Genomic DNA, 14,375 nt, shown 5'->3' on the forward strand with positions numbered 1-14,375 from the left:
TCATCTAATGCCATCTGTTTTCCTCTTAACACTGGTGAGTTCAGCATTAATATCTGCAGGAGAAAAGCCATATTAGCTTCCACATGAGTCAGGAACCTGATGGTTATATCAACTAAAACAAATTATTTTGATTTCAAGACACCTAATATCTTCCACTAGCTTAGTACAGCCATTGAGAATGAACAATAGGGATTCTCTGTCTCTCTATTTTTTTTTAAATGTCCCTGTTAGTTATATGCAAAGGAGCTGCAAAAAACTGTGATTAGAAGATAAATGTCAGTCATTTTACTCCTCTCTCTTCCTCATCCTGATGTTATAAACAGAAGCACAAACAATAGAAGATTTTGCAAACAGATTGCCTTCTTTTCTGCATGTCAAGGCTCTAAACCAATTCAGGTTGCCTTATAGAAATTATACTAGATTCAGTCAAAACAGACCAATTCAACTAGAGATTCAACAGAATCCAATGCACACATTTCTGTCATTTACCCAATAATATCTAACACTATAGCACTATGTGCACAGGAAAAATAATTACCCCAACCAGACTAGTATAACATCTTAAAACTAAGTTTTATACAAAGATTTCCATTCACAGATGAGCCATTGTTTAATGTGTACTTGAATAGTATAAAGGAAAAGTGAAACTTACTCCAAAAATATTTGATTGGAGCCATATTTAGTCATACTTGGAACAGGACATTGAATTAGATTCAAGCTATTCCTTAAAATTACAGTCATTACTTTTTTTAAAAAAGTAAAAAATAGCAAGGTGTTGTTGAAGTGAAAAAAATCTGCATTGTGACGTCACAACACAAGCTCCATCCTCTTATATATGTGTTAGGTTGCAATGTAATTACAAAAGGGGTGGAATTTGTGTTGTAATACTGGAATGTCTTTCCCTCTTGTGGGTACCCATGCTTTCATAAGTAGCTTAGATTCAATGCCATCTTCTTATTTTACAACTGGTTCTCCATACAAAACCTCAAGTGCAAAAAGTTCCCTTAAATGTAAGCTTCAGAAATCACAGAAGATTTTAATTAGATTCTAGCTGTATTCAGAAAATTCGGCTTGGAATATGGTTCTGTAGAAACTATTTTTTCTCATCCCCTTTGGCATTATGCCATTTATATACATTGAATAATATTTGGTGTGATATTCTTTTAACAAATGGTTTCCTCAACTGAATAATTATGTAAAAATAAATATTAAAAAAAATGTGTACACATCTGCATGTATCTTCTCCCAACAACATAAGAGTTCTGAGGTTAATGTATTCTGAATCCAAGAAAATGCAACCCTTCTCTCCAGATAAAAATGTTCATTATTATTTTAATTGTCACATGAAAATGTAATTATCCAAGTGCATCAGATATCTAGTGAAGACAGTTTACATTATAATCAGTAACTCTCTGCTCAAGAAGTGTTATGCCTTTTCTTTAAGGGCTTTCCCCTCCTAAGAGTTTGGCTGTGTTAAGCTCTCCCACGTAGAAGAATTGCAGCAAAAGGGAACACCTAACAGATGTTTTAATTGGTATCTTTATCCCTTTCTTATATCTTTTGCATTCCAAGCACTTTTTCCTCACATTTACTCACTGAATTGCATGCCCCAATGACTCAATTCGATCAAACCTAATTTGAATGAATACTAAGAGGAAAATAAGCTTAGGTAAAGTTCATTCAAGATAGCTACTTTTTTAAAACATTGAGAAATTTTTAGTTAAGAATTGAACAATATATATTTGCAACATTTTCACTGTGTTCCCATTTAAGCCCATTGAAACAGTACCACAAACTCTTTGTTGTATAAAAATCACATGACATTCAGCATATAAAGTAACTTCTTTTGAGAATACTGTATGTACAATGTATTAAATGCAAAGAATTTGTACATTTTAAAAGAATACAAAAAACTTTTATCATATTACCCATGACAATTGGAATTAGCACCATCAGATGAAGAAGAAAGAGTTGTTAAGAGGACAAGCAGGCTTGGCAGCTGCAAATTTAAATTCCTGTACACAGAGGCTAACTTTGCCTATCTCAATCTGATAAAATCAAGTAAGGTTTTACCACAACTTTCCTTGAGTAACCTTCATGTTTTCAAAATTTAGGGGCAGATAGTCAAGAAATGAACTAGAGGTCTCTTTTGAACAGATTTTCATACTCCCAAAAATAACCAGCATAGAGGAAGAGCTATCCTAACTCCTGTGGTAAAAGCACAAGATTTAGAAAGCCAACAGAGACACGTTCAACTACAAGAGAAATAGAAATCAAGATCTGCCTGCTATGAAAACACTGGGGCGGGGGGGGGGTCCTTCAGTATTTTCTATATTTTTTCCACAAAAAAGAAACATTAAGAAAAACTGTATTTTCTATTAAAAGATACACAAAATGGTTAAATGTTCATAAAGTACACAACCAAAATTACATAACATGAAGACTTTCATGTAAGATTTTTGATAGTATGACATCACAAAAATTCCCATACACAGTTGTCAAGCTTTTTGGTAAAACTTCTGAATGCAATAGTATTCCTCCTCCTCCTCCTCCTCCTCCTCCTCCTCCTCCTCCCAAGGGCACTGACTGTTCACAAGGGAATGAAGAACCCAGTCCTTGTTTGCTCATAGGCTTCTGTTCCCATACTCCTCTAGGCCTCAAAGCATAGGAGTATGGAAGACATTTGTAGCTACAGCTGTATCTTTAAAGCACTGCATAATATACCTCCTGTTTCCATGTTGTTTTGTTTTTCCTGAATTCCCTTCCCTCTGGGATTTCCCCCCATTAATTCAAGGTTTTAAAGAATCTACTTCTTTACTTAAAAAATTGCCTCTTTCATGTCTAAAGGACTTACCACTTGAACAACCAATATTGGACATGCCAGCTGACCACTATAAGAGAAATTTGGCCTCCCACACCAACGTTCAAAAACACTAGAATATATCCTGATGCAACTGTTCTCATTTCAGAAAACTAAGCAAAACCAGGAGTAGCAAATTCAAAAGACACTGGTTCCAAAGACAAAAATAAAGACAAAAAAGCTGACAGTATTGTAAGTTGGAGCATTACGTAGCCGGCAATAGCTGATGCACACTGCTGAAAAAATGCTGGACAGAAATATTTAGGCCAAACAAACACTGCTAGCACACTGATGACTTTGCACAGAACACAAAGAAAGAGCTCCATTTTCCACTGGCCAGAATGACTGACTTTCTGACCAAAGCCAAGCTTTATGCCTCTCTACTGAAGTTCCTGTCATTATTCCAACCTTGAAAGAAAGAGATCTGATACAGGATATTGTTTCCTGGTTGATGCTGCTAACTAAAGTCAGGTATAGAGTGAAAAGTGATAGAGCCAACCATAGCCTTTAAAGTACTGTTGGTGCACATCTGCTACCTAGGCAGTCATACTGCAACATCCATTAATCTACTATTTGTCAGGTGGTCAAAAAAAACCCAGAGCATTCTCTGATTGCCAGCATCAAAAGAAACAACTGTAGGACGGGCAAAGATAATGAGAGTGATGGCAGCCCCTCTAAAGGCAGAGGCATCAGCAACAATGGTAGTTTTTGTGCCACATCTGGATGAAAATATAACAGAAACAGCCATTCTCAACACATCTCAGGACTCTTCCACACGTATCAATCAGGGGTTTAAAAGAAATTTCATTTGTACACTTGTTCACTTTTTAAAGCCAAGTGGAGAGAGATAAGAATGGCCCCTATGGATAGGGATATAGAAAAGTATAGGAAGGAAAGACTACAATTCCTCTAAAATACTGCCATGGGAAGGATGGGGGGGGGGGGGAACTACACTCCACTGACTCTTGCTAAGAAGTAGTTTTTGCTCTGCAATACAGGAAAATCTAATCTTTGCTACCCAAAGCAAACTTTCAATTATTCCTTTTGCTAGTTTAGATGTCAAGAATACTGCAGGAATTTGGCCATCTGTAACATCATTAGACTTTCAAGAATGTGAAGTATCAAGTTTTCTTCTTGTAAACTACAAAATAAACTGCTTTAAAAACCTTAAAAATACAGTACATTTACTTGTTTTCTTCCCTTCCCTTATCTTTTTTCTCTTCTACCATGCCTTCTGGAGTAAGTTTTTTCTGAAGAACAGGAATACTATAAATTAGGCAAATACAAATAAATCAGTAAGGCACTTTGCTTGTGAAATCATTCTTCTGCATCTTTTCAAACTGCAAAAGAGCTACTAAAAAGAGAATCTGTATTAAACTGATGCACTCCCAACATAAAAGCAGCTGGAACTATTAAACTCAATGGGACTTATTATAGAGTATGCACATGTAAGTTTATATACAGTTTCTGCGTAGATGAGAAACAGAATGGTCACATGAGGAGTCAATTTTACAAATGGGGTTCCTCATTTTACAGATCATTTTGATTTATAAATTCAATTAATATTTTTATGTCAGATAAACGTATACACACACAAAATGAAAAGCTGGTAGACAAGCCCTACTGGCCATATTAGAACTAGCTTTGAAGAGAAATGTACAGGGGGAAAAAAAAGGAAAATTGGAATTTCATTATAAAAGAATAAGATAAACTACACTGCTTGCCTATTATTAATTGAATTAATAAGTAATAGTTATTATTAGCCTAATAAGGCTGAATGTCAGTAATTGTAATAAGAAGCAAGTCTACCTATAACTTCTTCAGATCAAGAAACTAGACAATTATTTTCAATATTCACATTAGGTAATTTAACAGTCATTTGTTGACCACTGGTATTTTCTCTTGAGCCAGATTCTTCCTAGAATATATTATAATTTTTTATTAGACAAATATTTCTGTTTTCTAGGCTAATTCTTTCTTCCTGAACATAACCTTTTAGCAAGAGAGAATGGAAAAAGTCAGTGCCAGGCCAGCTGAAATCTGTAAGTGAAATAACTCTACACACCCTTCCACACTGTTTCATCCATGCCCATTTCTGGCTAGGGAAGAAGTTAAAGGCCTCCCCTGGCTCTAGTCTCTATTCCTGATTCTTATTAGCTTCCACGGCTTGTTCTAGGCCAGTAATGGTGAACCTATGACACACATGTCAAAGGTGACACACCACAATGTTTTGGGGGATACACCAGCATTTACCAACATCCAACAATTATTCTCCCTGTTTGAGTTACCAAAGAAACTGTTTGTTTTACTCGTATTTCGTTTTTGTAATTATTTGATGTTTCTTTATATAATACATAGCACCATACAAGATTGGACTGTATTTTTTTTAAATAAATGAATATGTAAAGAATTGTTTGTCTTTTGTTTGGGGTGGCAGGGGGTGACATGCCAGCAGAGTCAAGTTAGACATTTTCTGAATTTTTGACACGCCAAGCCCAAAAGGTTTGCCACCACTGTTCTGGAGTAAAGAAGTACTTTAAAAAAAAAAATGGGGGGCCTTTTAAAAGAATTAATGTAACCATCCATGACCATAACATGCTATGACCACACCAACAGACCTTCTGTTGTACAGGGGAGGGGAGGGGAGGGGAGGAGAGCTATACTTACTGCTCTTTGCAGTCATCCCTGCTCAACTCTCATAGATAAAATGCAGTGGTAACCTCTAGGCCTAAGGAATAGTGATTATGGAGCTTCATTACATCCCAATCCCCCCATAACCCTGCTGAACAATATTTTTCCAAAGTCCAGCTAATGACTGTTCAATTAGACACTGAGGAAAAGTGGGTTCAGCTCCTACCAGGCTCACAGGCCACGAAAAGCACAATTAGAGGGTATCCACCCGCAACTAAAGATAACCAACATATTTCAATGTGCAGAGTACATCAATAATTCTAACACACAGCTCCAAAAGAAAAAATGACTAGATTACTTAAATAAACCACAATTGTATTGTCGAAGGCTTTCACGGCTGGAATATGATGGCTGGTGTGGGTCTTCCGGGCTGTGTGGCCGTGTTCTGGAAGTTTTGTTTCCTAACGTTTCGTCAGGATCTGTGACCGGCGTCTTCAGAGAGCAGGAGCACAGACAGGAGCAGTTCTGGGCACAGAGAGAACTGCTCCTGTCTGTGCTCCTGCTCTCTGAAGATGCCGGTCACAGATGCTGGCGAAACGTTAGGAAACAAAACTCCCAGAACACGGCCACACAGCCCGGAAGACCCACACCAGCCAAACCACAATTGGTTGAGCTTATATAACATGTTAAGCTATATACCAGTTCATAAACCATAATAGTTGGGTTCATACAATCAAATAAACAACTTCACAGTTGGGCATGACCAAGATAGCACAAGCTACAGGTTTCAGCAATGTATCTTTAATACCAATCTAGGATAAAAACAGAATCTTGGAAACTGAAAGAGGAATTTCCCATCCACATTCATACAGGTAGTGTTTGATTTATAATCACAATAGGGACCAGAAAATTCATTGTTAAGCAGTGCAGTTGTTAAGCAAGGCATCACATGACTGCACCCAATTTTACACATTTTGCTGCAGTTGTTAAGTGAATCACTGTGGTCATTATGTGAATCATGTGGTTGTTAAGCAAATCACACAGTTGTTAAGTGAATCACGTGGTTCCCCATTGATTTTGCTTGTTGGAAGCCATCTGGGAAGGTTGCAAATGACATTCATGTGACCCTGGGACTCTACAACCATCATAAATACATGCCAGTTGCCAAGCACCCGAATTTTGATCACGTGACCACGGGGATGGCGTGACGATCGTAAGTGCAAGAACTGGTCACTTTTTCAGTGCTGTCATAACTTCAAATGGTCGCTAAACAAATGGTCACAGTAAGCAAATGGCCAGCTGGAAAAAGCTGTTGTTTACTGCTTATTTGTCTGAGTTGATAATTCTCTGATTAGGGTATTGTTTACTGCTTGTTTGTCTGGTGCTAATCCTGGTGTTAATCCCTACTTTTCCAGGTGTTGACTGCTGGTGAGTAGGTATTCTAGTCTTTTTGTTTCCTTTTTATTGTCTCTTCTGAATGATGTTTAAATGTTTATCTCTATGTGCCTGTTGACGGCTGACTTGTCTGAATACCAAGCTTCCAGGAATTCCCTTGAGTTTTTGGATTTACCTTGGTCTAAGATGCTGACAGTTTCCCAGTTGAAACTATGGCTGAACCTGTCCACATGTTGTGAGATTAAGGAGTTTTCATCATGTCTTCTGACTGCTAGTTGGTGTTCATGGTGTCTTCTGCCTATCTGTCCTACATAGTGGCTTTTACAGTCCTTACACTGTATGTTGTAGATGACTCCCTTTTTTTCTTGTGGGCTACTGGGTCTTTTGGTTTACTTAAGATGTTTAGGAGGGTCTTCATTGGTTTGTGTGCTACGGTGATGCCATGTGGTTGTAACAGTCTGTTGGTTGTTTCTGAGATGTTTCTGATGTATGGCAGTGTTATCCTTTTCATAGCTTATGTTGGTTGTGCTGTAGTGGGTGGTCAGGCATTTTTTCCTACTTCAAAACAACAACTGACATGATCAATATTTTGGCATCAATAGTAAGAGGGGTTCTAAGGTTCTCAAAGAAAGAGGTTTAGGACTACAAGAAACCATGGGCTTGCCAGCCCCAATTTGAACCATACAGACCTAATTTCAGAGACAAATTTGCTTAAGGAGGAAAGCAATTAAAAGCTTTCAGAAGGCCTAACCTAAGCAATGAAAAGCAGGAACTGGTTACATAGTTTTTCATTACTTTCAAAGACAAATATGTTTTATTAGGAAAAAAAATTAGCCAGAACTTAGACAAATGTTTAAGTGGACTTCAACAGCCAGTTCAATACATTAGGCCATAGATATTAGAATCAAGGTGCATATTAATCTAATGTATGGACCAAAATGGCTTACATATGGAAACATTCTACCTGTGCATACTACATTCAGAATGTTAACCATTTTCAAAGCTCAACTTTTCAAGAAAAACTAAATAATGGTATGTGCATACTATTAAACTGTCTTATCTTACAAGAAATGGGTTCTAAATAATGTGGACATGTAGGATTGTAGTGATAATATATTTACCTTTTTATTTTTATTTATAAACAAAAATTGCTGGCTATTAGAAAAGTTCTAAGTTAAATAAGAATTGAAGCTAAATGTCTGTAGAGCCAATACCACTCACAGACCCAGAGAGAACAATTATTTCTTCTTTACATGTCCTCTCAAAATATGGTCAAAATGATCTCTTGAAACTTCAAATTTTAAAAGTGTATAGGGAGTTACAGCATTTAATTTATATCCTACTTCCTCTAACAGAAAAAAGTACTGCTAACTTATTTATGTATATGGAATTTTAGTATTTCACAACTATACTTAGAACTAATCTATCATAGTGTGAGAGGAAAATGAACTATAGCAGTATTTTATTCTCTTAATTAGAATAAAATAAGTAAAATACTCTCCATAATTTCCTATTATTACAATGTAACTTATGTCTTTGTAAAGAATTTAACAGCATTGAATATTATATAAAATGTAACAAGTCTCCAATTCACAAACATAGACTTAACCTGGTGCATATGGGCAACACTGTATCTTTGCACTTCCCCCTTGATCCTAATAGAGTTCCTGAACATTTTTTTAAATTTCTTGAATTAAAACAACTAGGTGGTAAATGGAATACATCAAAGTAAAGCACAAGTCTAAAGCTGTTTATTTCCAGTCATGCTACTAGGTCCCACACGGAGCCTGAAACAATTCTAGAATATAAAAAAGGTAGGTGGGTGTGAACAAGCCTTTTGCTTTGAAATGTACATGGAAAACAAGGTACATTGGGAAATAGTAGAAAACATCTTGAAAGGTTAAAAATGATAATGGGGAGGAGACTATGTCTGTGCAGTATACATTTAGCCTTTGGAGGTATACTTAGGTTTTGTCTCTGTGGGCCACTAGAGATAAAAGTCATATTTGGTTTTTTGTGGTAGTACATATTTTGCCTGGGTGTGTCTATTACTCGGCTTTATATGATCTGATTTTTGGCTTTCATACCCAAGCTCTGTTCATATTCAGATGCACAGACAAACTACTTGGCTCTGGGTCTCATTGGTTCATGTTCTTCAAAAGAATAGTGTTTTGGAATTCAAGTTTATAATTAGCTTTATTTTCTTTTAGTCTTTACCAATTTTCCAGCCCCATTATGGCAGCCATTTTGTTAGGATACTGATGGCTTTCTGAAAGTTATAAATATGCCCACCAGGACAAAAAAAAAGGACCTTTAGACATTTAGAATTATCAGCAAAATGGATTTCCGTTCTCAAATTGGAACATTTAGCCTCTTGAAGCAAGTATGAAAACATTTAATGATTCTCCCATATTTGCTCCACAGAAATACCAAATACATCTGGAGTGGATCTATTTTGCAAATACTTAATGTTTGAAAACCAACTAATATAATACGCAGTAACAAAATTCTGTAAACTCTTCATAGCATTATTGATAGGTACCCACCAACTATCATACTGTACTTTTTGAATTTCATGTAATAAAATTAACTTTGATAACACTATCTAAAAGCTTATTTTGCATTAGTTTCATTTCACCACATTAATGTACCCAGTCTCAAGAAAGATTTCAGGCAGCAAAATGTATTTACTGCCTACTGAAGAACAGAAAAACTGATCAATATGGTAGATGTTGCATTAAAAGCATGCAACTATTTATCTAACACTTCTTCCAGACAGAAGAACTCCAGTGCATGTGGAATTTCTCCAATGTTTCAAAAAAGAATGGACAGTTTTTGTTGGTACATTGTACAATCCCTTCTGAATTTCAGCCCCTACAATTATGATATACGAAGACCTGAATAATTATAGAAAGAAGTGCCATGTATGTCACCTTGAGCTTCTATTTCTATTCTGCTTTTATTTTTAAAAAATAACATGTTCTGGAGTGGGTGGTCATACCAAGTTTGGGAGGCACTGAGGAGAAAAATGGGTGCCTAAATCCTGAGAAAAATTAGAACTCTTTCAATTTTTGATGAACTTTACAGGGCAAAACTACTGCACAACATAAAATCATTACACCACTAGCTACAAATTATAGTGGCTGAATTCCACAACATACCAAGCCAGAGAAGTCATATTATGGCTCAGCATGATATGTGAACCAGGTCACTGGGCAAAAAAAAAAAAAAAAAAAAATTAAGTAAAATCATTCAGATCTGAAATGACACACATCTATCAACAACTTGTATTTACATCTGTTTCATTTGGCAGATTTCTATGATTTCAAATCTAAAATAATAAAAAAAAATTAAAAATTGTCCTCACATCCTAAAAGCCCCAGTGACATAACTGGGAATTCACTGGTTCTTATCAATGATTTAGGTAACATACTAAGATTTAAGTTTTTCTGTAATATGATTTCATTGTAATATGATCAGTAAAATACTTATACAGTTGAAAAGAAATTAATAGACATAGCACACCAACATCCTTTTAACTTTCCTAAAGTTTGCTAGTAGAGCTGGGCACTGCTGCCTTAGAACACATTACTGATTCATTTGTGACAGTCCAAACACCAGTAAAGATCTTAGCTAACCAGAAATCATCTTTTTAAAAAGCAAGACATGCTCCTTCATTTGATTTTTATACTCAGGAACATGCTATTTGTATAAGAAAGAAATTATCAAAATAAAAATGCTGTTCAACCGATATAAACATTTAACATAAACAGCACAATTCAGCACTAAACTAATGATAAATGATAAAAATTATGCTAGAATAGAGATTGACAATGTCTCTTTAATGGTGCATAAAACTATCATTCAACAAGATTCAAGACCACTTTTAGCAGCATTTACGCATGGCTCTGTAAGATGCATTTAAAAATGTAAAAGATAAAGCTTCTATGTACAAATTCTGACCCATCAAACTAAATATATAACTTTAGCCACACATTTTGCTCTAATAATTCTTAATAAGCTAAGTTTTAAATAAACATTAACACATACCCTGCAATCAGCTTGGTTCAGGCCAAGCCATCTAGACAGAGGTAAAATACCATCCGTAAATAAAATAAAAATGTATGCCTTATTAAATAAACACCCTTATGATAAGCAACCACTGGTTTCAGAAATTGATGGAGATAACACCCAACAAAATGCTTGCTTAAAAAATGTAAGCAGCTGCACATAAACTTTACCTTGCAATGATCCTCTTGCATTCCTTATAGCTACATATCCTATTCAAGTAGCATTATCACTGGACAATTCAAAAACTATCTCTTCTAGTCTACTGTGAAATTATACAACACTTAAAATTGGAACAATCTAATGTGTGAAAAACATATAGTTTAACTTCATACTTTAAGTTTGAAATGTAATGCAGAATAAAACACAATCCTTCTAACTTTACTTACTTTTAGCAAGCAGCTCTAAATTGTTCATGTTCTACAAGTATTTTCTACCAACAATGCCCAAACTTAGCTCACAGGAAACCACTGTCACAAACAATAGATTAAAAGCTTTTGTGAAAAGGATGCCCATTTCGAAAGGAGGCACTTAAACTACCTCCATAATTTTTGCCCTTGCCATATATCCTACAATCAGCCTTTACTAGCATAAAATTTGCAATGTGAATTTTTCTGCACCTATAGTTCAGAGATTATTAAATTACCCAATGATTTCTGCTGCAGAAACACTGTATCTGTCTTCAAAGGTGTCAGATCATTTTGCCTCTGCATGAACTAGTAGTTTGGGGCTGCTTTCTTCCAGTTGTCAGACAAGGGCAATACAGTGAATCAGAAGGGGGGGGGGCGAATCTAGTAAGGCTAGGGACTTTTAACGCAACAAAGCTTGTCCTACATGTTAATCCTGAGAGAAACTTGTCTTTCTCAATTTGCTGTCCCATATATCGCTAAAAAACTGAGGGATCCTCTGAAGACGTCAAAAGTGGCATCGGTATACCAAACAAAAAATAATCAACCAAAGTTGCCTTTCTCTTTCTTCATTCTTGTGGGCAGAAAGAAGTCTAGATCCAACCCATAGGTCATCCATATAGGATGAAATAAAATTTGTCTAAAAATGTGACATGGGATTAATTCTAATTCAAGGAAAAAAGTGCTGAGAAAGCCATAATCAGATTTTCCTGCCCGCTCTACAAGTGAGTGAGATGTTTTGCTTTTGGCCTTTTGATTTTTCCCTTCATTTAAAATCAACTAAACTCCCTGCCATTTCTCCTGCAAAGGGGGTAAAGAGAGAAAGAAAGAGATACTATATGCCAGTAAAAACTGCCTTGAACTACCAAAAAATCCTCCTCAAAACTATCCTAAGCAGTAGCCTGTCACAGATCTATAACTTCTCTACCTTAGTTCCATAGAAGTTCCTTCCTAAATGTAAAGCAAAAAATGTCTCTATCCAAAACTGATAAGTAGAACCACGTACAGATCAGAGAGAACATTCTACATACTGCAAGCTAAGTGTGCCTTAAAACAACACAACAGTTCATGTTTGTTTTTGTTAAAAAGACATCAGCTTAAGAGTAATACTCTGCTCCCATCAGAACTCAGAGTTAGCTATGCAATCATAACTAACACTATCAGCCAGTGTTAAGACAAGCAGTTTTTCTTGGAACATGTTTTGCTTTGTTTTTGAGCAAAATAACAAACGGAATACAGAGAGATTTCGTCTATAAATACTGCTTATAATTCCTCAATAATTGCACAGCCCTATTGTGTATGTGAATTAGGACTGCATGCAAGAGAGCGCTCCTACAGGCCTAGTTGGCTCTCGCAAGCTCTCTCTATTCGCTCCTCCCCTCCCGCCTCCTGCTCTCCCTGCACAACATCCATGACGTACCTTTATTTCTAGCATAGTAACTCTACGGCTCTCGCATTAGTAGGATTATTATTATTTACCCTAACTCCAGGACCCCAGACAGATGACTCCTGAGACAGCACCTGCTTGACTAACAAAACAAACTTGCCTATTCGCGGGCAGAAACCAGGAGTTTAAAAATTGCCCTTATTTTTTTTTTTAAGTTGTTAAAAAAAATTGCGGGAAATTCAATTTTTAAAGGGCTGCTTGCAAACTTTCCCTAGTACATCACACCGCACCACGCCGCCTGGCCGCTTCTCTTACTAGGCTCTCATAGCTCCTAGGATGCTCCTTTCCAGTCCAGTCCGTGCGCTTGGGCAGCAGCTGGGGGAGAAAAAAGATATCGCCCGGTCACTAAAAGCGACCCCTTCCCCCCCAGGAAACAGCCCCCGGAGCGCCTGCCCACCCCCCGGCGAGGGGGGAGGAGGCGAGGCCGCCGCAGCCGCTGGCACTCCGGCAAGCGGGCGGGCAAGGGAAGAAACGCGGGGAAGGCGCTGCACCACTTACCTCCTTCTCGGCGACTTCTCGGATCAGGACCTGGAGGAGCGACAAAAAGGGGGAGAGGGTCAGGGGCAGCGCCGCCAGAGCAAGGGAAGTATCCCCACTCGCAGGCCCGGCCCCGGCGGCAATCCTTACCTGCGCGGCTTGCTGGCAGGGTCCGTCCTCGAGAAAGCGAGCGATGAGGAAATAAAGCTCTGCAGAGGGGAGGGGGAGAAGGGGGGAGACACACACACATACCGTGAAAGCGCGGGCGAGGCGCGAGGCAAGGCGGCCTGCAAGGCGGCAGTCCCGGCCCGGCACCCACTTACCCGCTCGCAGCTCCGCCGTGTGCCTGCCGCCACCGCCGCTGCTGGAGCCGCCGTCCCCGGACATGGCGAGCGGAGGAGCCCGGCTCGCTCAGGCCGAGCTCCTCGGCGACGGGGCCCTGCGAGCTGAGAAGCGCGCTCCCCCAGTAGCTGTCACGGTTTGTTCAGCAGCAACGAGAGTCGGAGCTCCACCATTCAAGCCCCGGGCAGGAGGAGGAAACAACAACTCGCAGCAAAACCCGCCGCCGCCGCCGCCGCCGCTCCAACCCGCTCGCCTCAGCGCCAGCGAGCGCGATCCCTCCGCCGCGACAAAGAGTCCCGGCCCCCTCCCTCAGGGCGCGCACACCCCCTCGGCCACGCAGCCCGGGCCGCGTCGCCTTCGACCTCCCCGCCGCCGCCCCCTCACGCTAAGGGCTTGGCTGCCGGTCCTCGGCGCGCTGGGGCGGGCGGGAAGCACTCGCGTGCCGGCTGAACGGCGGAGGGAAGAAGATGTCGGAGCGGCAGAGGCGGGGTGGAGGGTGGGCGGGTAAGCTCGCTCGGCAGAAAGGCGCTTTCTCTGTGAAGAGCTGGGAGGCCTCGGCGGAGGGATACCTCGCGCGGGAGGGGGAGGGGAAGAGGCCCGTTGGCGGCGGTGGCGCTGGAAGTTGCTCAGTTTCAATGTAGCCGAAATAGGAACCAAATGAGGCAAAAATGCCCCCAGGGACCGTAGGCCTCACTGGGTGAGGCGGGCATGAGGAGCTCCACTTAGCCCTTGTTATCAGGGCCTTTTG

At 39.1% G+C, this 14,375-nt stretch overlaps 1 protein-coding gene across 2 annotated transcripts in view; it reads right to left on the reverse strand.

Annotated features, from left to right (window-relative positions):
* The window catches only part of PHIP (PHIP subunit of CUL4-Ring ligase complex), a 110,628-nt gene extending 96,524 nt beyond the window's left edge, over positions 1-14,104 (reverse strand). For both annotated transcript variants that reach the window (XM_088137893.1, XM_088137891.1), the window contains exons 1-4: positions 13,609-14,104; positions 13,436-13,494; positions 13,307-13,336; positions 13,064-13,123 (exon numbers count right to left, since the gene is read on the reverse strand). In XM_088137893.1, coding sequence (XP_087994019.1) covers positions 13,064-13,123; positions 13,307-13,336; positions 13,436-13,494; positions 13,609-13,672 — 213 coding nt within the window. In that variant the 5' untranslated portion in view covers positions 13,673-14,104. The remainder of the gene's footprint in view (positions 1-13,063; positions 13,124-13,306; positions 13,337-13,435; positions 13,495-13,608) is intronic.
* Between the last annotated feature and the right edge of the window lie 271 nt (positions 14,105-14,375).

Source organism: Python bivittatus, unplaced genomic scaffold (genome assembly GCF_059951505.1).
Source record: "Python bivittatus isolate LINGU-HERP-01145 unplaced genomic scaffold, Pbiv_v1 ctg000020_np1212, whole genome shotgun sequence".
NCBI classification, from domain to species: Eukaryota; Metazoa; Chordata; class Lepidosauria; order Squamata; family Pythonidae; genus Python; species Python bivittatus.